The sequence below is a fragment of the Xylocopa sonorina genome, chromosome 2 (assembly GCF_050948175.1).
Source record: "Xylocopa sonorina isolate GNS202 chromosome 2, iyXylSono1_principal, whole genome shotgun sequence".
NCBI lineage: Eukaryota > Metazoa > Arthropoda > Insecta > Hymenoptera > Apidae > Xylocopa > Xylocopa sonorina.
In genome coordinates, this window is record NC_135194.1 from 9,680,306 (window position 1) to 9,702,099 (window position 21,794).

Genomic DNA, 21,794 nt, shown 5'->3' on the forward strand with positions numbered 1-21,794 from the left:
ATATTTCATAGTAACATGTCGAACAGAGTGCTAAGTTTGAAACTCGTCACTCGTAAAAATAACATCGTTTGTGCGTGTATTTAATTTGTTTGGTCTATTAATATTATAATACAATTCGTAAGACTTCTAAAAATTACGGGACAATTTAATATACAAATCTTGTTGGTATAAGAACACCATAATCAATAGAATTAAAAGTAATTCTAATTGTAGTCTCAATGTAGAGACGCTGCACTTACATATATCGCGTCTGATTTTCACTAAATCCACCTTCTTAATTATCATTTAATGCAATTACTTCAAGTTAGTACAAAATCACATTATATATTATATAATATTTATAAATTATAATAAATATTTCCAGAAAAAGTACAAGTAAATGATAGCAAGGTAGACCTAATCATTCAGTAAATGTCAAAATAAATACAATAGTACACAAGAAATACGTTTCGTAATTACAATACTAGAATAAAAAATATTAACAAATTAGCACATAACGATAAACGCTTTTTTATCCAGACGTGAAGTAAGGATTCAATAGGCTACTATCGTTAGAAGAATAATGTCCACTATAGCTAACCAAGTGGTAGCCAGTCTCTCGTAATTACCAGAACTAAGAGCAGAGGCTTGGCAGGCAGTATGTGGAGTTCCTAGAGTCAACAGAACTTTGTCAGATGAATAAGATGGTGTGGTTTCTGTGCAAACAGCTCTTCCAGCGATCGTTCTTAACTGTCTAGCATCCGATTGGGAAGCTGTGTGGATTTGCCGGGATTCTCGAAGCCATCTTCGCAGCCATAAGCTGAGCCAAGCGATTTCGCAGTCACATTCTAGAGGATTTCCAGACACCTGTAAACCTCCTGAAAGGTAATGATATAGTCGTACATTTTCTTCATTTTCGAGTAATTAAATATTTTAGTTATCATTTGTATCTTGTAAAAGTTCAAAAGTTTATGAATTTCTGCAGATCGTAAAATAGGGGAAAATGGATGAACGTATTGCATAAATATGGAGTGAAAAGTAAGTATCAGAACACACAACATTATGATTTTTAATATACAATAGTTCACTAATCGACCATCCCACTCACCAGCGACCATATTGGTCCCAACGCTCTCCCACGAAAGATTCCCATAAATGACCGAAGGACTAAGCTCATTGATATGATTGTCTCTTAAATCCAAAGTCAATTGAGAAAGTCGTTTCGTCAAGGAGAGAAACATATCCGACTGCAATCTACGAACTCGAGTATCTCTGATTCTCAGTATCAGCTCGCCACCCTCAATAGTGGAGAACGCCTCGGAAGAAATTACTTCGAGGTCGCTTCCGGAAATAGTCAATTCCCTTAACTGTTTCGTGAATACATTTTGTAACTGATGTTTCAGTAAATGTTCTGTTATTTGAATTTCCACGGTCCTTAATGGCAGTCCGCTTAATAGGTGTCGAAGATGGAAACCATCTGCTTCAGGCCACGTTTGAATCCGCAAGTGCTTCAGGTATTTTAAGACGCGAAGACAGTCTTTGTCCACGGATCTAGTTTTATTTAAATTTCTTAAGTTTAACTTCTCCAACCTTGGGTAACCCAGAAAACTTTCCTTTGACAGTTCCTACATTGATTTTATGCTTCGTTGATGGATTATAATTAACTTATATTAAGTCATTTAAATTATAGTTATTTATAATACTTATTGAGACATACGGAAATTTCTGAATAAAAAAAAGCATCGAGAAAAGTACAATAAAATAACTCACCTGTATTGGATTCCCTGACACATCCAATTCTCTTAATAGATTCAATTTGATACTTGGCATCGAAGTCAACGAGTCATTCACCAATAATAAAATCCTCAAGTCTTTCATGTACTGAAATTGCTTATCAGATGTGGATTCTATATGATTGAAGGATAAATCTAGCACATTTAAATTTGTTAGGGGAAGAAGAGGTATGTTTCTAAGACCACAATTGGCCATAAATAATTGTCTTAATCCAGGTAAGTAATGGAAGAGTTCCTTAAAATTAGCCTGAAGGACGTTCTGCGATACGTTGAGACTGAGAAGCTTTCCCAAAGAAACGAACGAATTATCCGGTAAGATCGTTAACCTGTTATGTGCTAAATTTAAAGAAACCAATTGCGAAATTGGAAAGGCAGTTGAATCTAGGTGGTCCACGAAATTATCTGCCAAATTAAGATCTCTCAACGTGTATCCAACTTCGAGAAAAGATGGCCGTGGTACCACAGTGAACTTATTATTGCTCAGATCAATAATTTCAAGCTTCGTTCCTTCAAATACATCTTTTGGTAGAGATCTCACTTTGTTTCTAGACAGCTTTAAGATCCGTAAATTTTTCAGATTCCGAAATTGTTCAGTGGGCAATTGAGTAATCTGATTTCCAGTCAGATCTAACACCTGCAATAATTCCAGGCCGTGAAAAGACTGTTTTCTTAAGCCTTCTATTTTATTGTTCCGCAGATTTAGCGATTCCAGATGTTTTAAAGTGAAGGTCCCTGAAAATGGTAACTCTCAGTGGTTGCATAATTACACGTAGTTCCTTGACAACCATTTCTATACCTGGTTCAAGAACAGCAATAAAATTGCTTTGTAAATCTAAGTACTTAAGATCCGGAGTGCCATAAAACGTATCAGCTGGCAGATGACTGATATTATTAAAGCTCAAATCCAACCTCGTTAAATTATTCATCACGCTTCCAGAATTTATAACTGAAATCGCGTTATACGAAACATTGAGAGCAAAATCGGGACCGCCAATCTCAGAAATGGCGTCCAGATCTAACACTGTTAATTTGTTGAACTCTAAATGAAGGAAACGTAGGCCAGGCAATCCATAAAACGCATTTTTCTCCATTTTGACAATCCTATTATGAGCCAACGATATCGTCACTAAATTCGTACAATCTACAATGGAATCCGAATTAAGAGCCTTGATTCTGTTCCCCGTCAAGTCTAATGACCTCAACTTGGTCAAATTGTGAAAACTGAAATCTGGGATGGCTTCGAGAAAATTGTAACCGAGCTTCACGTCTCTCAGTTCAGGATGGACGCTGGATAGGAATATTCGATCCGGCAGATAGTGAAGTCGATTTGACTCCAGATTGATGTAACGTAGTTGCTGGAAGGAATAAAACGCAGTCGCCTCGATAGATTGGAAGTTATTGTTATCCAAAACCAGCCAAAGGAGATTGGAAAGAGGTCTAAGAGCTCGTTGAGGGAACACGTCTGTCGCGAATGCAAAACTCAGTTCGAGGATGTCGAGGCTGTGCTCGATACCGATGAAGCAATCGTCGTCGAGCTCTGTCAAGTGGTTGAAAGACAAACTGAGCTCCTTCAGCTTACCTGGAAGAATTCGTTCGATATTTTCACTTTCTATTAAAACATAATTTTGCATTTGCACGCTTACTTGCTCCTTTGAAAGTCTTCTCTTTCAGTTTCGTCAAAATATTATTCCTAAGTAAAAGAATCTCAAGATCATCCGCCCATTCGAAATCACCTGATTGAATATACGAGATTTTGTTGTAGCCAAGGTTAAGGTGTAACAGTCTCTGACACCTATTTCATAAAGTGATCTATTATTCGTAATACGATTGATAATAAAAGTTTAAGTACGCTAAAATGTCTGGTGATCAATAATTTTATAAAGACTGGTGAATGTGAAACATTGGAAATGAGTATATTTAAACAGAATACCTGGATAGAGCCGTAACCGGAACCGCGTCCAAATTATTTGTGCCCAGCGAAAGTGCTCGCAAATTCTCAGCAAACTCGTTAAACGCGTCCCCAGATATGTTTCTTATATCGTTATTAGCAAGATACAGGTACGATAGTTTCCTCAATCGACTAACAGCTGCGGGGACACTCGGCAGGTCGTTGTTCTCCAAATTCAGATACTCCAAAACGTCTTCGAGTCCTCGGAAGGCTTCGTCTTCGATGTTTTTAATCGAATTTGAGGACAGATGAAGCCGTTTAGTCTCGAGACGATCGAAAGTGCCAGCTGGTAACGAAGTCAACTTATTGCTGTCCAAATTGAGTTCCTTGATTTTCAAGGTCCGATTAGTCAAGACCGGCGCGCTGATCCATTCGATACAATTCTCGCTGACGTCGACCAGTTCCAAATTTGAACTTTGAAAATCGGGTAGCTCGAGGTTCTTAAGGTCGTTGCCCCTCAGATACAACCACGTGAGATCTTTCAAGATCTTCAAGGAAGATGGAAAATATTTTAGTAGGTTGCTGTTTATGCTTAGAGTGTTTACGATTGGTGGCAAACTATCCTCCGAAAGTTCCTCGATGTTATTATTATCGAGATTCAGCCAAACCAGAGATCCAAAGGTAGAGAATATCTTTGGTATCTCGATGATTGAGTTATCCCCGAAGAAGGCATTTGTCAGCGTGTCTTTTGCATGTCCCCAATCACCATCCAGTGATGTTAAATGATTGCTAAGAATAAACGTTTCTATCAGTTTCGTTGTTGGATACTCTTATAGAAGATTTCATTAAATGCAATGACAATCACTACGTGAATTCTCACAGAAACATAATTATAACTATTATATACTGTTATAGCAATTACAAAGCTAACATACGATATTATATAAAACACACTGGCAATCAGGTATTGTCGCACTTTAAATGTTTCTGTATAACCGGTTAATCTTGCTACTCGTCGCATACCAACATTGTTTTCAATGATAACTGTCATATAATTTTTCATAGAAATATAATTATAACTATTACGCAATTACTGCAATATGTTACTGCATAAATGCAGCAGTTATCAGGGGTTCCGCTTTAAGTGGATGACCTTATGCGTACTATTGCTGACATATAAGTAGTACAGTGGATTCTAGTTATCTCATCTCAAACATCACAGAACGATATGAGATGTAAATTTTTATTAAGGGAAATCGATTTTCTAAGGGAGGAAAATGGTGTTCTTTGTACGAAACGAAGGCGGAATCGAGGGTGATGCGACCACTTCTTCGCGGCAATAGTGGTGCAACAAGACCTTAGTAATTATTACGTCTTACTTACCTGTGCATGTTAAGCCAATTCAATTTCCTGAGGTTACGAAAGACCTTGAATGGTACGTCCTCCAACGCATTATAACTGAGATCCAGTGAACGTAAACTGTCCGCGATACCTCTAGTAACAGACACATTCAGGACATGAGTATTCCTTTAATCTTAAAAAAAGAAGGATGCCCAAGGTTAATCACTATATCTCGATTTTAATTTTACCGGTAAAAGCCTCTATCGAAACAATATAGACAATTAAATACACTGATTTGGTTGTTCTCGTAAATTTCGAAGTTAGTGTTAATATATATAGAAAATGCTTAACGCCAGGAAGTGGCACTGGAAATTGTATACATATCGAATTAATATTTTCAATAACTTACGCAAACGACTTTTCACCAATGTTAAACAGTCGATTGCTCATCAATCCCAAAGCTTCTACACCCACTGAACTTGTAAGTGCATCATTATCCAATGCTTGCAAGCCAGATCCAATAACGTCCAGTTGAGCCACATAATTCACTGAGACCTCTATTGTCATTAAATATGTTCTTTTTAATGTATAATAGTTGCTATGTCTTTGTCTATTTTAGAGCAAAAGGACACTTGTTCTATTCATTTTTTGAAACTAACATATAAATTATCAAAGAAAGAAGAAATATTTAAGAATGCTTATATCTTTTAACACTGTAAATTATTAGAAAAATTACAGAAATGTGACTTCCTACTTTTTCAATTTACTTACCTGGAAACTTGGCAAAAGGTATCCCCATGCAACTTATATCCATCTTAGTAAAATCTTCGTCATCCTGTACCCAACACATGCACATCGTATTGAAAGTACATGGCACATTATAACACTTTATCACAGTCCATGTGCAAAGAATAAAGACGATTTTGATATGTATATAGTTCATCTGCTTGTTCAACAGCATCTACATCAAAATAAAGTAAACAAATCTTACATAAAAATCGTCGCAGGATTCTAAAACTGAAAATAAATAAAAACTGAATATTTGTAATTACAATATTCTCATATTTTACCAATTTAATACATAGTTTTAATTTAAAAGAATTTGAAAAAAAACTACATTAGTCTTGTTGTCTATGAATGATTAGAATCTGGTCTTCGATTTGGAATTGTACACATGTATGCACAAAAATGAATGAAAAACTTAAACAAGATTACATATCATTAAACTCTAAAGTTAATAAACTTACGCACAGGCAAGTAAATAAATGTCCAAAGCAAAATACAGGGTAAGATACGTACTTTCTTCTGCTGTTGAAACCACCGTTTATCAAATTATATTCACTGCTCAACTAGTCATTTTAGAATAATTAGTGCTCTTTTTATTGCTCTGTGTATATATTCTATTTTTTACAATCATATTCGAGAAAAGTGATGAGAACAGAACGTGAACACGAGGGATATGCTACTGGAACGGCGCAAGTACGAAGCCAGAGGAGCCGAAAGCGCATGTTCTCTTGGCTCTATGGATCGAAACGGAGTATAAAACGAAGCTAAAGCTGTGTTCAGAATGCTGAAATAGATTTTGTGAATCGAACTTGAAAAGCTCTCTTCATTTACTAATATTTATATGTTTATCAACCATCTTAAAAAGGAAGGCAATCCTCTAGAGAAACATCTTAATAAATGTTTGAGTTTGTACAATTTCTTCAAACTAAAACTAACTTTCACTGGGTCCACAAAAGACTCAGACTTCTTTTTTCATGAAATTGCACCAATTCAAAGATCAACAATTATAGTTAGGTGTAATAGGATAATATTTTCAATGAAATATCTATTTGCTAAAGGTAAACTCGAAATCATAACATGCTCCAAACTTTTAAGAGACGGTGTATATTAAAGTTCCGAATACAATGGCAGCAGGGCCCCGAATCATTATCAAAAGAGAATGATGTAACAGAAAAAGCAAAAAAGGAGGAAATAAACAAAAAAAAAGCCAAATGGAAAGGACGAAAAAAGAAACGATGACTCATGAAGAAGTGAAAGGTTGACTGTTTATACATCCGCTGTTCTTCATTCGAACCCGTGATCATTATTGAAACCGAAAGGTATCCCTCTCCTCCTGGTTCGACCATCTGAATCGAGTTCTGAAAATTCACGCCAGAATAGATTAACAGAAGTCGCTGGATCTCAGGATTTATCAACACCAACCGATTTACGTCTCTCAGTCCACGTCTGTCAGGCGAACCGCGTGGTAAGCTTCGGGCAACATAAGCTTCGACATCGTCTCTTTCCTACAATTCGAATTGTATGTACGAAACAGCCAAAAGAAGAAAGGAAGCTTCTTTTAAATGTGTAATTCTAAATATTAATTGATTATAAATTTACACGACTGAAGTGGCATCCTCTGTGAAGCGTAGATGAGGAATTTTAATGAGGGTATACGATGAGAAGATAACTAGTTTAAGTGGGACGTTTCAATTCCTTAACTTTCTCTGGGACATTGCGGTGTATATCGAAGAAGAAAAAGTTTAAATAACATAATTGTGATTTACGAGTGAGTTATTTTATTTCACTTTCTCGTCTGTGATTCGAATCCTTTGGAAACGTTCATGTACACGAAGCAATCACGTGTCTTTCATAAGTGAAATAGTTGTTCGATAAAAATTGTGATAAAAACAATGGAGAGCGACGTTAGCTGTGTGGAAGAACAATGTTTATTCGAAGAAAGAAGAGCGACCACCTTGGAAATGTGTTCTCGTATAATTGGTGTGAACAAGGAGGCTCGTTTCAACAGAGAAACTTTCAGACAACTGTTACTCGACACGGTGAGTGTTTTGTTCTTAAGGATTAAACAAATTCAAATGGAATGTTGTTATTTACTTCTGAAAACATAGTAACGTACTAGCTATGTCTACGTTACAATTCACTAACAAGAGGGATTTAATATTAAAACTCCAATGTCTAAAACATATCTTAAAAATAAAGTTATTCAGAACCACTCAAGTATTCAACTATCACATCAAAAGGATAAATGCTAAAAGAACCATATTACAACCCAACTACTTTTTTAAAATAAACTTTCCTCATTATATTTACATAATTTACATGGTCTTAAACTTCTGCTTGAAACGCATAAAATATTTATAAACGTGAATTTATGTAATCAGACGAATGCGAAGAAAGTAATGGTGATAAACTAGACAAGGTCATATTTGCATTAAAGCCGATGAACAGTAAAGTGAGATCGATAAAAAAATGATGAAATGACTGACCGTCGAGGAATTCACTTACTCGAAAAAAAAAGATACTCGTCCAAGACTGTGGAATCTGGACCCAAGGAAACGGCTCCGGGACCTATTGGGGGGCACAGATTTCGATCAAGGTGCCCGATCGCCCCGGGACCAAATAACCTTCACGCCTCAAGCATGCTCGATGCTTGTCACTCATTGTCAGTCGCGATCCTGGCTGATTAATTATGCAATCAATTACACGTTCATTGTGAATGCTTCTAGACCGAATTTTCAGTAACAGATGATGTTATTAGAGAACCATAGATAGGACATTTGTGAAAGATCTAACTGTATAGGGTATAATAAAAATCATAAATCGAAGGAGGGTGATTCCTCGTGCAAAAGTAAAACTAAAGTTTCCAAAAGTATGAGCGTACTTAAATAGGTATCGCTGCACATAGCAATAGTGTTTGTATTTTGAAACAATATTATAATTTAATGCCAATTAAATTAATAAGCTAAAAGTACTAATAATATTTAGTTTCACTACAAATCGCTGGAAATGAAGAAAATACGTTTCAAACATTTCAAGTTTTTTCCCATTTAGTCAACAACATTATAAATTTGCATAGTAAAATGTACAATTGGCGTGTTTTCTATCTTGGCGAGATTAAATCTTGTAATTCCCAGTAAGAAGCGATCTCTACAATATAGCTTTGACTTGCAAATCCAGGTTTTAATGAAGATATGATATTGTGAAATAATAGTAGTAATGCCGGGTCTCTGAATTTCCACTAATACTGTATAATAATTACCTTAAATCCGTTAGAGGACAAAATTGTAGGCAAAACAATACAGTAATTTATAATCATTTAAATTTGTTGGAAAAATAAATTTCAGACTTTGCTGGAAAATATATTTTCATTATTCGATCGAAACCAGGACAAAATATTAACGCAAGAGGAATGGATCGAATTTTTGAAACGAAGATTGAAGTAAGAAGTACTATATAATCGTTCGTAAAATATTTAATTGCGTATTATAAAAGTTTGTTGTATTTACTATTTTTATACGATATTGTATTATATTTATGCATTATACCATGTATATATTAACGATGTTGTCACATTGATAGAAATGAAAAGCAGAACGATTTTATTAGCCAAATCGAGAGCGTTGCATATAATATATGCGGTGATAATCCAATAAGTTTCATGAAATTTCAACAAATATTTTCTACTAAAGAGGTGAGTTAGTAATATGTTGTATTATCTATATTTTAAAATTGATTATATATAATAATATAATGAGATTATATTAAAATTTTATCTAACAATTGTTTGGATCTCTATGTTACAGATCGTAGATAAATTATTTCGACAAATCGACCAAGAAAATATAGGATATGTGACATCTTGTCAAATCATGGAATTTCTCTCAAGCGCCAGTGATATAAGGTGACATGAAATTTCATTAATCACAATTTTGCGTTTTAATTCCGATTTTAGATAGTTTTATTTGATTGATATATATTTTGTTTAAAGGCCACTCGCCGGCTTCGACAAACGTAGTTTGGAATGGCTGGAAAAGATTTTCAAACAGACAGTGGGAAATGAAAAGGAAATTAAACGCGAAGAGTTTAACAAAATCGTCACCTCAAAGAACGTAGGCAGGAGGCATTAAAATTTATCATTTTAAATTTACAGTTTATTACTTTTCCTCCTTTTTAGATATTGTATTCATAGTATTCTTATGTTTTTAACTTGACAAGAAAATGTTAACAATCTTTTAGGATGTCCTAGAATTTCATGAGACATATACTTCTTTTCAGCCTTTCTTTACTGATAGAGTGTTCCAAATTTTTGACAAGGACAATTCTGGAACGATATCTCTTCAGGAATTTCTCGACGCGATGCATCAGTTTGCAGGAAAAAGTCCTGATGACAAGATCAAATTCCTGTTCAAAGTTTATGATATAGATGGTAAAAGAATGCCACAAATCTTTGAACATGTTGAAACAAATATATATTACATAAAAAATATTTCAATCATTATTTTATTATTTGTGGAAAGGTGATGGACTGATACAACTTCATGAATTGGAACATGTAATGAGAGCTTGTATGGAAGAGAACGGAATACAATTCAGTGAGGACCAAATCGCGGAATTGACCATAGCACTGTTTGAAGATGCTGATCAAACTAATCGAGGCGCCATTACTTGCGAAGCTTTAAAGAAACAGTTGCAAAAGCACGATGGATTATTGGAAAACCTTTCGATTAGGTTAGTAATTTCATTCAATTAATTTCCAATTAATCGTACTATATTTATATAAAGTAAAATATTAAAAATGGGAATTCTAAATCGACAGTATCGATCGCTGGCTAGTGCCAAAACCAGAGTTAAAGCCGAAAACACGCTTAGAACTCTTCAGATCGTTACTCCCTTATCAACTGACGAAGCCATATATAAAGAACAATTACGTTTACATCGCTTTTATCTCGATGTTCATCTTGATCAACGTCGTCCTATTCGTGTCAAGACTTATCGAGTATAAAGCATCTAATGGCTACGTTATGCTTGCCCGCGCATGTGGTAAGGAACCACTTTATTTTTAATTAATGTTTATGCGGATCCTCTGTATTTGCATATATTTTGGATAATATAGATTTTTTATTTCTCGGTTTTAATTAATGAAAATGTGGTTGATATGCTAACTATATTTTTATATACACTTTGAATTATATATACCTATTCCTTTCACTGTACATAAGATGTATGTACATAGATACTTTTTTGTACATATTTTAATTATTTGCACTACTATTTTACGCATTAAAAGCCAAGATAAAATCAGTATTTAAATGAAGATCTATCCTACATTTGCTGATTACAAAGTGATATGAATCACTCTTCAAAGTCTCTCTCAACATTCGCATATATTAGATAGAACTACAAAATAGTGGCAAATATTGTTTTTACTCAATAATTTCATTACAAATCGACCCTAGTTTAGATATTTATAAGCGACGATGTAAATAATTCGAAGTATCTACGTACAAACCAAAACCAAACATTATTAGAATATACGTTTTAACGTAGGCCAGTGTTTAAATTTCAACTGCAGCTTCATCCTGGTCCTTATGTTGCGCTATTGCATTACGTTCCTACGAACTCACGGCTTCAATTCCGTGCTTCCATTGGATCAACACATCTATCTTCACAAATTGACCGGAGTTTTAATCGGTGTTTTCAGCGCTATACACACTCTGATGCATCTTCTAAATTTTGGTACGATATCGTTTAACTTGTAAATGCGTAACTGATGAAGATATGAATATGTTATTTTAAAATTCTATTAAATATTATCAGGTACAGTTGTGATTTACGACGAAGTTCTTAATCACAATAACTATACGATGGCTGAATGGGTGCTGACGGATCGGCCAGGTCTATTCGGTCTCGTAAAAGGCTACGCGAACCCAACTGGAGTCGTTCTTGTTATTCTTCTTGCTATAATAATGCTGTGTTCAATGCCGTGTGTTCGACGTGGTGGATGTTTCGAGGTTCTAAGCAACTTTTCATTCAACCTTCTTTTATGGAAAAATCCGTGTACATGCATATAAGATATTAGAAATGTTGAGTTTAGCAAATAGAAGCTGGTAGCCAAGATTTGCTGGTATCACTGTCCTCAGCTGATCTACGCTTGTTCATTTTGAAAGGTTTGCCAGTTTCCAGGAACATTTTAGCCGATTTTCAAACGTTAATAACTAAGAAATGAAATTTTATTAATTTTATTCTTGACAATATGTGATAATTACTGATTACTTTAATTCGCGCAATGATGTAACATAACTATTGTAATTTTCTGTTACTTTATAATAGAAATAATTATCTAGACGATTTTAAAGTAATTTTTAATTAATTCAATAATTTTACAAATCAGAAAACCTTGCTACAAACACCGCAATAATTAAATTCTTACGAAAATCTAATTAAAATATGTGATAGCATAGTTCATAACTTTCTGCTTGAAATTTTACGTTCTCTACTTTTCGTACGTACATATTGATTCGTAGAAATGATAGCGTCATATGAAACTAATAAATACATCGAATATTTTACAGATATTTTATTGGTCACACTTGCTATATGTGCCCTTTTGGATATTGATGATATTACACGGACCAAATTTCTGGAAATGGTTCATAGGACCTGGCACCATGTATCTATTGGAAAGAATACGTAGAACTGCTTTGTCTCGTTCAGAACTGGGTAAAACGTACATAAGCTCGGGTCTTTTATTGCCATCAAGAGTGACGCATTTAGTCATCAAGAGACCACCACATTTCGACTTCCATCCTGGCGATTATGTCTTCGTGAAAATACCTGCCATAGCTTGTTACGAAAGTCACCCTTTCACCATTAGCAGTGCTCCAGAACAAGAAGGTTTAATTTTTTAATAAATACTTACAACTTGTATTTTCATATAATAAAAAATTGAGCATAAAATATCATATAGTTCTAAACCTACTTTGCAATGCAATCGAGAATAATAATTTTTGTACGATTATAGAATAGTCTTTGTATGTTTGTAGCCCTAACGAAATATATTTAGGTATGCAGAATGCTTCAAATCAACAAATACTTTAAATATTTCTTGTTTATCATTCATAGATTATATATGGCTTCACATACGAGCAGTAGGCGAATGGACGAACAGTCTTTACTCGTATTTTGAGAAGGAACAAATAAAATTACAAAGTAGCAATATACTTCCAGTTGAGAGTTGCAATGGCGCAAACATTTCTAACAAAATGTAAGTTTCCTGCTGAGGAATTATTAGTTACAGAATATTTTAGAAAATATAATACTTAACAAGTGTACATATAATATCTATTCGTTCTTCCATATTTTTGTTTGGTACAGATTCCATAATGAAGAGCAGAAACTAAATGCCAATAAATTGGCGCTTGCACCCAGTACGACAAGTGGAAATTATCTTGGCTTTGATAATCCTGTATTCATTCCTGATGCCGAAAAATTAATAAAATCGCCGCAGTCTACAGTCGGTAATTAAAGTCAATTTTTAAGTTTTGTACTTGTAAAATTATTCCACTTGAAATCTATTTGTATTATTCTCTAAAAAATATTCTGATTTACCATTTATTTGATATGAGTGCACAGGTGTAACGGACAATAATAAAGTATCGAGAACTCGGATGCTTCATCGTTCGATGCTTGCCAGTAAAATGCCTTTGGAAAAATCTCTGTCAGTACCTAACATACTACCAGGAAGGAAAAAAAGAAACAAATTAATGGCGTAAGTAATCAGCATTAAGGATTGCATGTTATACCTTTGCATTATAATTCAAGCCATACGTACTGTAATTAATGTTTATAACAAATTGATAGAGACTTTTGTTTAACAGACTTCGAGATTACTCAAGATCGGAGTCAGAAAGAAATTTTAACGAACGTCAGATGCGCTATGCCCATTCAAAATCCTCGGATCAGGCGTATCTGAGTCCACAGAACAGAGGATTAGCACAAAGCTTCCGGTACATGCGGACCAAACCTACCATAATTGCTTTCAAAACTCCAAGTTTAGAAAATAACGAATTGGAAACTCATGCAAGAATTGATAGTAAGCGTTAATATTCCATACAAAAATGAAGTTCTGTTGTAAAAATTTTTTATTTTGGGTGCTCTAAAAGTTTTCTTCCTTAAGCATAATTAATCTACTTCTTCTGACTGTACCAACTAACAGTTGAAAATGTTATATGTTTTTAGTGTTTATTGAACTGAGTAAAAAATATTTAATCAATTATTTTCATTTATTTTTATAACATTAATGAAGAAACTGATGAAATGGTTGATAAAACATCACCATCGCGGACAGATACGAACGATTATGAAAGAACATCCTCGAGCAATTTAAGCACAATGCAAGTGGCTGCAGAGGAAGGGAAAATAAAACCGATATATGAAGAAATTGCAGAGAGGAACATCGATGATACCAAGTTTAGTACTTCTTCGCATTTAGCTCAAATATATACCGCAGGAAAACCATTGGAGGTAAATGCAAATGATTCATTTTTAAGATCATAGCTTCTCTATCACTTCTTATACATTCTATCTCTGAAAACACGATCTCGATATAATACGATGTAAGAATTAAAATGTGAAAGATATCTTTAACTTTATCGAAGGGGACGGTAATTTTCAAATTAATTACATTTGCATTTAGATTTTCCTGGATGGACCATATGGGGCACCATCCAGTCATATATTCCAAGCGCAGCACGCGGTTTTAATTGCAACGGGGATCGGAGTAACACCTTTTGCTTCGATACTACAATCCATCATGCATCGTTACTGGAAAGCTAGACATAGTTGTCCAAATTGCAAGTTCTCTTGGGCCAGTGAGATTCCACCCACTGTGATGAACCTTCGAAAAGTAAATACATACCATTTATTAAACACTTTCGTTTATCTTTGTGTCCTTAGAACCCCTAAATACTGATTAGACTTTAAGATTAACTATTAATTAGTATAAATATGATTGTTAATCCACCTACATTGACGCTTGAAATGAAATTGTTAAAAACTATTTGCAGGTCGATTTCTTCTGGATCAACAGACATCAGCGGTCTTTTGAGTGGTTCGTAAACTTATTGTCCCAATTAGAAATGGAACAAGCAGAGCTTGGCGTCACCATGGAACGTTTCCTCGAGATGCACATGTACATTACCAGCGCTCTTCAGGAAAATGATATGAAAGCTGTTAGCTTGCAACTCGCTATGGACCTCGTTCACCAAATGGTTTGGATGTTATCATATTTCTGGTTCTTCTTGAAAAAGTTTCTTGAGTAATGAAAATCGATTGAGCCAACACAAATGAGATTCATTCCCCTTTTAGGAAAAACGGGATCTTATAACAGGTTTGAAAACGCGAACAAACGCTGGTCGACCAAACTGGGACAAGGTGTTCAAACAGATTCAGGACCAAAAAAAAGGTAAAGTGACGGTATTTTACTGTGGTCCACCACAGCTGGCAAAAATTTTACGATACAAATGCGGTCAGTTCGGATTCAAATTCAGAAAGGAATCTTTCTAAATTTTATAAAAGAAACGCAACTATACCTTTGTTGCGTTGTACCATATCATAGTCTTGTAAGACATCCTTGTGTAAATCTTTTTATCACTGTTTTACGTAAATCATGATTATCCATTTATTATTATTCATAGACAAGAATTTCACTTCATATTGTTCATAATTCTAGCTGTTTCGTGCATCAGCCAAATTGTCACTAATACAAGAAGAAAGTTTATTTGTCGTTCTGTCATGATCAGAAAATTTATCGAAATGCAATTTGAAGATGAACTAACGAATGTCGAATAACTTTTCCGAATTTCTAATCATCGCTAGTTATTTGACTAATTTCAAGTGAATAACAACTTCATGTAATGTCTATACGTAACAATAAGTTTTATATAATTTAAAGGCATATAATTATAATTTTTTTGCGGATATTTTAATTTAGTAAAAATTGGAATTTCGATTGCTCCATACTCTTCTCAATACTTTAATGTTACGTTATAAATTTTTATGAAAGATAAGTATAGTCTTCTTCGATCGCCTTTTTAGTGAATATTAAAACGAATTTATTTATAAAATATTTTCTTCGTTATTCATATTGAAAAACAAAAAAGAAGATATTTTACAATCGATATTAAATTCGTTTCTATATTCATTCTAAAATAAATGATTAGTACAAAATTACTAATTAATGTGCGATGGGGATCGGAGTCACACCTTTTGCTTCCATATTACAATCCATCATGCATCGTTATTGGATCGTATATTATATATATTTATTAATATATATAATATATCTGTAAAAACTTATAAATTATTAGTTTTATATCTAAAAGTAATATATTTGATATAAGTAACAAGATGATGAAGGACCAACATTACTTTACTGTAAAATCTAAATTTGGAGTAATTAAACGTATTAACGCATTTTACCAAGTAAACATTTAATGAAGTATTTAACTGTTTGCTGTTGTACACATATAGTTATCAATTTATGTGAATCACACATATCGTTCTTGTTTTCGCATAGAAATGGTTTCTCTCATTAAAATATATTTCGGTTATAAAAATATGTACATATTTAAACTAAAAATTTTACTTCATAAAATATTATAGAATATGAATAAAAATAGACATTTGTACTAAATAGAAATAGGAAACCCTAACCGCCGACTACTTATTCGAATGCGGGATATTTCTTCGAGTCTGCATTCATTAGTAAGCTAATACTAAACTGATAAGATTATTAATGGTATTAATTATTAAGTAGTAATATTATATATGAAATAACATATAACTGTGTAACAAACAGACATATAAATATAACAAATTTCATAGATTGTAATCTTAATTTTTTCTTAAACTTATAAAAGTAAATATAAGTGAATTCATAATTCATTAATTTGAACTGTATTCCTAAGCATGATTGCTTTATTACAGTATGTCACATTGAATTCACAAGGATGTTGATACCATGGTTCACCATCAACTTGCATAGCATAGGATTCTTTTAACTTCACCTGCAGTTTATAAAATAATTATTTAAAACAGACAGATTAAAATAAATATGTTTTTATTATGCTGAATGTTTAAATTCTCTTTCAATTAAATTTCCTTAAAAGTTAAATTTTTTAGGTCACTTAAATATAATTTAAAGTACATACCTTTACATTACTAGCTTGTCCAAGTCTATGAGGCTGAGACATTCCTATTTGAAGTTGAGCCATATGAAAAGAAGAATGAAGTGCAACTACTTCTAATTTACCATCATTGATACTTTGTTCTCCATATTCATTAGGATCTATTCAATATAAAATATTTAAAACTTTTTCCAATATTTCTTTTATACATAAAAGACATTTAAATACCTTCCACTCCAATATTCCACAAATCAACACCAGCTGCCCATGATGGAATGTTTAATACTACAATAGCTTCAGTGGAGGGCAAATCCACTTTCTTTCCATCCAAATATAATTCTATATTTTTATCAAGATCTTGACAATCTCGTTTAACCACTTGTTGTGTACCAAAGCACAGGTACAGCAGCTATTAGAAATGTAAAAGTATATAATCATAATACAATAATATCGTTTTATATTATCCTAGATTGATGCATATTATATTATCATGTATTTCATAACATGATAATATATTTAATAAAAAAAACATTTTATATACATCAATCTAATAATTTCTAAATAAATTTGAAATAAAATACAATACCTTATTAAACAATCTACTGCTATAAAAATAAAAACGACTCTCCCTTGTACGATGAAAATCTAATGTTATTTGTGCATCCACTCCCACGCTTAAATAATTATACATATAGAATGTTTTACTTGAACGATCCAGTCCACTATATGGCTTCAATGTCACAGTCCATCTAATAAAATATTAAAAAAACGATAAATATTGAAGACAAATTAGTAAATGATATTGGATATTACTGTACACCTATCAAGTTTCACTTTTTGTGCTACTTGTATTTCTTCTAGAATATCTGTAGGGTCCTTATCTGGATCATGTTCTTTTCCCCATCCTAATACTCTTGACAAATCATTCCCAGTTCCCAGAGGAATTATAGCTACACTTGGAACTGGCTGTCACAAATAAAGATATTTAATTCAATTATGTATTTAATGTGTACAAAATTTCCAGCAGTATATAGCAGAATAATGATATTGAAATCTCTAAAACTTTCATATATATAAAACTTGTATTCAATAATCTAGGAAGTAGCAAAATGTATTGAATACCATTAAATAAGCAATTGTTGTATATTTATAAATTCTATCTTGAAAATGAAACTAAGAATATTTATGAAATGAGATAAATCTATCATTTTTGATTGCCAGAAAATAGTTTGACTAGAGTTCTCTTATTTTGAAAAACTGATTTAGAATTTGAAACATTAAATAAATATAGTAAAAGTTAAATGTACCTAATGAAAATTGAATGAGTGTGCAAGTATGTCTATGAAACATATATATCAACGTGAATTTGAAAGAGGAGAGAAACAAGAAGTGATGGCAGAAGATAGGTGGTGATTGAAAGAAACCAGATAGAAGAGACTGGGAGAAACGTGAAAAGCATGAAGGGATGGGAGAGATAAGCCAGTGGAATAGGAAGGAATAGAGGAAGTCAAGAAAGAGAACATTAAGTGATGGATGATACATTTTATTTATTCTTTAATTATATAGCTAGTGGAATGTACTTATTTCAGATACTAAAAAGTGATTTAACTAGATTCTGATTTTTGAAACATTCAGTTGGGGATTTAATGAATAGATTGATTTCTACGGACTAATAACTTGCCAGTAATAAAATAAGTTTAGAGACACATTTACAACTTGAACAAAAGAACTATTTACAAAGCAATTACAAATACGAGAATAAATCTATGTTATTTTAGTCAGCAATATTCAGTCTTTCAGCTGATACACAACTAAACGTGGGAAGCAAGCATGTGTACATATATCCATGCATATATACCTCCAGTCCAAGTTTATGAATAGCATTTAATAACCAAGCTATTGTCCCATCTCCACCTGCTACAAGAACTGTACATTCTGTTTTTCCAAGTAGGCGACAACGTTCAAGAGCAATAACTGGATCGTGTCTTGATAAATCAACAACTTGTATAGGATTTAATAATTTTTTAAATGAAGATAGGATTTCTGCTCCATCATTGTTACCAGACTTTTTATTTGCTGAAAAAAGATTCTATAAATTAAATTTTGTCTACTACTATATTGTTAACTAACTATATTGTTATAGTATTGCTATATAATTTTGTTATGTTAATTTACCAACGACTATAAGAGGTTTCCACTGAGGCCAATTAGGTGGTATAATTGAACGAAGGTACAATCTACGTCTTATAGCATTTCGTCGATTTATTACTTCCAAACTTTTTGGTGGAATTATCATTGATTTAAATTTACCAAAATCACATGTCTGAAAAATTTAATAAATAATTCATATTGTTAATAATCATAAAAGATATTAAAAAAGAAAACACACTTTGATTAGAGGTTTACAATCGTCATGGATACATCTTTGACACCAACAGCACCACCAATCTGTTAACCCAGGTTCCACAGCGCATTCAGTATTACATAGGTCACATATAGCATTCAAGGGTAAATTACCTTATGAAAAATGAATAAAAATTAACTGTAATACACATATAATAATAAACACATTCTGATTTGATATAATAAACACAAAGGAGTACCCTTTATCCAATGATGTTCCATTGGTTCATTTGTATTTAAAGTAATAACTTTACACTTTAACTGTTTATCTGCAATCTTAACACAAGTAGAATCTGCACAAACCCCACATGAATCACACATCAAAATACTACTCTTTAATAATAAGCTTTCACAAATGCTACAATAATATGCCTACAAACAAAAAACATTTTATTTTATTTTTATATGCTCACAATGATACGTATTAAAATTTAAATAAATTCTATGTTTAAGATCATAAATTATTATTCCTCAATCCTCTGGTAAAATTCAACAGCACAAATTACAATTTTTCAAACTTAAAGGGTTTGGAGCTCTCAATATTTCCTGTATATTCATACAAGAACAAATAATTTATGATAAACAATTTTAGGTTTTTATGATCTCTAACAGTTTCAGTAGTAAGGTACTCTTATAGAACACGTAAACATAGTATATTAATAAAATGAAATATAATACAGTATATAAAAATAAATGTACGATATTATACCTTGGTATCTCTTCTAACAGATTTCCAATTATGCCTTTTGGTAACATTTCTAATATAAATATGAGGATCTTCTAAAAGATACTGGAAGAAGTTTAATATAAATATGAAAAATACCATTGTAGATAACGTATGGAAAACAATACTAGTAAGTCCATCCTCCAACATGTTATACCAATTATATTTCTTCTAAAACAATTACAATCTTCTGTAAAGTAATTAATGCTATTAAGTAACACATTATTGATCACTTAATATAATCTGTTGTTAAGCTAAAATAATTTTAATATAATCCAGTGTAATTAAACATTTTTTTTCCTTTGATTACATAAAAAAAAGCAATTAGAAATGCTTACATTTTATGATTTAAAAATGTAAACAATGCACTAAACAATTTAATAATAATGATTACACGGAAATAAAGGTAACGAATATAAAAATAACTGTATACATAAAAGTAATCGGATTGCTGGTAAATAAGCTATGTCATTCTAAAGATTATGCTAAATAGAATAACAAACACAAACTATTTATTTACCTCAATAGTCGTAAATTTAAGTCATTTGAATTTCACTCGTCATCTACCGCACTGCACTCCAATCTAATCTTAGGACACGGATTACAGTAAATAAGTAATTCCTATATAAAAAGTTGAAGGTTTTACAACTCTATTGGTAATGAAACATAACTAAAGACGCAAAGAGGGAAAATTGAATTTTATTTATAAAAGGCTCGTGGAAAATGTTCAGTGACTGATAAAATATATATAAAGTAAGTAATTTATTAGGAACATAAGTGCTGTTAGTTTACGTTGGGGAAGAAAGGTCTTTAAATCGTTTTAAAATTTCGTTTTATTGAAGATTGGTATCGATAGCGATATCGATAAATATCGATGTCGGACATCAGATGTCAAAATAACATTTTCGTATTCCTCACTCAGCCAGTTACCTATCCATGATTTGTATAGTTGTGTAATATAGAAAATTATTCATTATAGTTTGCATACATATGTGGTACGTTGAAACAATATATGTTTTACTTAATCGGAATATAATTAAGTAACTGAAAGTGTAATAATTACAGTTAATGAATAGTATGATAACTTCCAACCTGTCGTAACCTCACTTTATTTTTTTTCTCATAGAGAATATAGGCTTGAAAATAAAGCAACTAAATAATATTTAAAAATGAACAAATACTTGGAACTCGCCAAAGCGGGTACCAGTTATGCCAGGCATATGAATCGTTTAAGCAATCGAATATTCGGTGAAGTAACAAGAACAACTAATCAAAAATCTATGAAAGTTGTTAAATTGTTTAGTGAAAAGCCGATACAGAAACGACCAGAAATCGTTGATTACTATCCACGGCACGTTGAAATTGATTTATTAATAAAACACCTAAGAAATTACGGATTATATAGGGACGAACATGAAGACTTTAAAGAGGAGTATCAACGTTTGCGAGAACTTCGTGGCAAAAAGAAATGGATTCCACCTCCATTTAGAAAATAAATTAGTTGGTTTATGTTTATTAAACATGCTGTATATTTTATAGAAAATGTATTTATATAATACATGAATTCGTTCTTTATCTCACTGTCTCTCAAAGACAAAATGTATTACATGCAAATATTATATATAATATATAAATACCAAAATACAAAATGAAAATATAGTTTGTTTAAACGTGCAATAATAATATTGGAATTT

The 21,794-nt window shown here is 32.5% G+C and overlaps 4 protein-coding genes across 5 annotated transcripts; 2 read left to right on the forward strand and 2 right to left on the reverse strand.

Moving 5' to 3' along the window:
* Window positions 1-454: 454 nt before the first annotated feature.
* On the reverse strand, window positions 455-6,452 carry LOC143433356 (uncharacterized). The gene is made up of 10 exons (XM_076910683.1): window positions 6,301-6,452; window positions 5,773-5,962; window positions 5,411-5,558; window positions 5,044-5,154; window positions 3,703-4,449; window positions 3,416-3,564; window positions 2,569-3,351; window positions 1,750-2,504; window positions 1,088-1,604; window positions 455-857 (listed from the first exon to the last, which is right to left on the reverse strand). Exons 2-10 carry the CDS (start codon window positions 5,960-5,962, stop codon window positions 535-537), a joined length of 3,723 nt encoding a protein of 1,240 aa, XP_076766798.1. The 5' UTR covers window positions 6,301-6,452; the 3' UTR covers window positions 455-534.
* Window positions 6,453-7,527: 1,075 nt separating this feature from the next.
* Nox (NADPH oxidase) lies at window positions 7,528-15,691 on the forward strand. Of its 2 annotated transcripts, XR_013103110.1 has the most exons (20): window positions 7,528-7,826; window positions 9,132-9,226; window positions 9,367-9,478; window positions 9,591-9,688; window positions 9,776-9,896; window positions 10,063-10,213; window positions 10,305-10,515; window positions 10,604-10,827; window positions 11,335-11,523; window positions 11,605-11,798; window positions 12,360-12,681; window positions 12,910-13,051; window positions 13,162-13,304; window positions 13,420-13,555; window positions 13,665-13,879; window positions 14,093-14,310; window positions 14,483-14,692; window positions 14,853-15,056; window positions 15,154-15,402; window positions 15,518-15,543. XR_013103110.1 is itself a non-coding variant. In XM_076910684.1 (19 exons), exons 1-19 carry the CDS (start codon window positions 7,680-7,682, stop codon window positions 15,349-15,351), a joined length of 3,330 nt encoding a protein of 1,109 aa, XP_076766799.1. In that variant the 5' UTR covers window positions 7,528-7,679; the 3' UTR covers window positions 15,352-15,691. The 2 variants fall into 2 exon arrangements, 1 of the variants encoding a protein (XP_076766799.1); XM_076910684.1 differs by having other exon boundaries at window positions 15,154-15,691.
* Window positions 15,692-16,241: 550 nt separating this feature from the next.
* On the reverse strand, window positions 16,242-20,706 carry Dgkepsilon (diacylglycerol kinase epsilon). Its single transcript, XM_076910241.1, has 11 exons — window positions 20,621-20,706; window positions 20,086-20,290; window positions 19,577-19,748; window positions 19,363-19,490; window positions 19,149-19,296; window positions 18,832-19,049; window positions 17,794-17,939; window positions 17,560-17,722; window positions 17,202-17,382; window positions 16,998-17,134; window positions 16,242-16,853 (listed from the first exon to the last, which is right to left on the reverse strand). The coding sequence occupies exons 2-11, from the start codon at window positions 20,248-20,250 to the stop codon at window positions 16,722-16,724; spliced, it is 1,590 nt and encodes a 529-aa protein (XP_076766356.1). The 5' UTR covers window positions 20,251-20,290; window positions 20,621-20,706; the 3' UTR covers window positions 16,242-16,721.
* Window positions 20,707-21,078: 372 nt separating this feature from the next.
* Window positions 21,079-21,673, forward strand: Mrps33 (mitochondrial ribosomal protein S33). Its single transcript, XM_076909688.1, has 2 exons — window positions 21,079-21,095; window positions 21,227-21,673. The coding sequence occupies exon 2, from the start codon at window positions 21,270-21,272 to the stop codon at window positions 21,594-21,596; it is 327 nt and encodes a 108-aa protein (XP_076765803.1). The 5' UTR covers window positions 21,079-21,095; window positions 21,227-21,269; the 3' UTR covers window positions 21,597-21,673.
* The last annotated feature ends 121 nt before the right edge of the window (window positions 21,674-21,794 follow it).

What these genes read in the sequence shown, in the direction of transcription:
- LOC143433356 (XM_076910683.1), bottom strand. Translation starts at nt 5,962, where the DNA reads ATGCTGTTGAACAAGCAGATGAACTATATACATATCAAAATCGTCTTT. An exon ending in ACCTTTTGCCAAGTTTCCAG is followed by an intron (nt 5,559 to 5,772) that starts GTAAGTAAATTG and finishes TAATGACAATAG; the next exon opens with AGGTCTCAGTGAATTATGTG. An exon ending in TGGGACCAATATGGTCGCTG is followed by an intron (nt 858 to 1,087) that starts GTGAGTGGGATG and finishes ATTACCTTTCAG; the next exon opens with GAGGTTTACAGGTGTCTGGA.
- Nox (XM_076910684.1), top strand. Translation starts at nt 7,680, where the DNA reads ATGGAGAGCGACGTTAGCTGTGTGGAAGAACAATGTTTATTCGAAGAA. An exon ending in TCAAGCGCCAGTGATATAAG is followed by an intron (nt 9,689 to 9,775) that starts GTGACATGAAAT and finishes TTTTGTTTAAAG; the next exon opens with GCCACTCGCCGGCTTCGACA. An exon ending in GATGCATCTTCTAAATTTTG is followed by an intron (nt 11,524 to 11,604) that starts GTACGATATCGT and finishes AAATATTATCAG; the next exon opens with GTACAGTTGTGATTTACGAC.
- Dgkepsilon (XM_076910241.1), bottom strand. Translation starts at nt 20,250, where the DNA reads ATGTTGGAGGATGGACTTACTAGTATTGTTTTCCATACGTTATCTACA. An exon ending in ATTGTAAACCTCTAATCAAA is followed by an intron (nt 19,297 to 19,362) that starts GTGTGTTTTCTT and finishes TAAATTTTTCAG; the next exon opens with ACATGTGATTTTGGTAAATT. An exon ending in GACAAGCTAGTAATGTAAAG is followed by an intron (nt 16,854 to 16,997) that starts GTATGTACTTTA and finishes TATAAACTGCAG; the next exon opens with GTGAAGTTAAAAGAATCCTA.
- Mrps33 (XM_076909688.1), top strand. Translation starts at nt 21,270, where the DNA reads ATGAACAAATACTTGGAACTCGCCAAAGCGGGTACCAGTTATGCCAGG.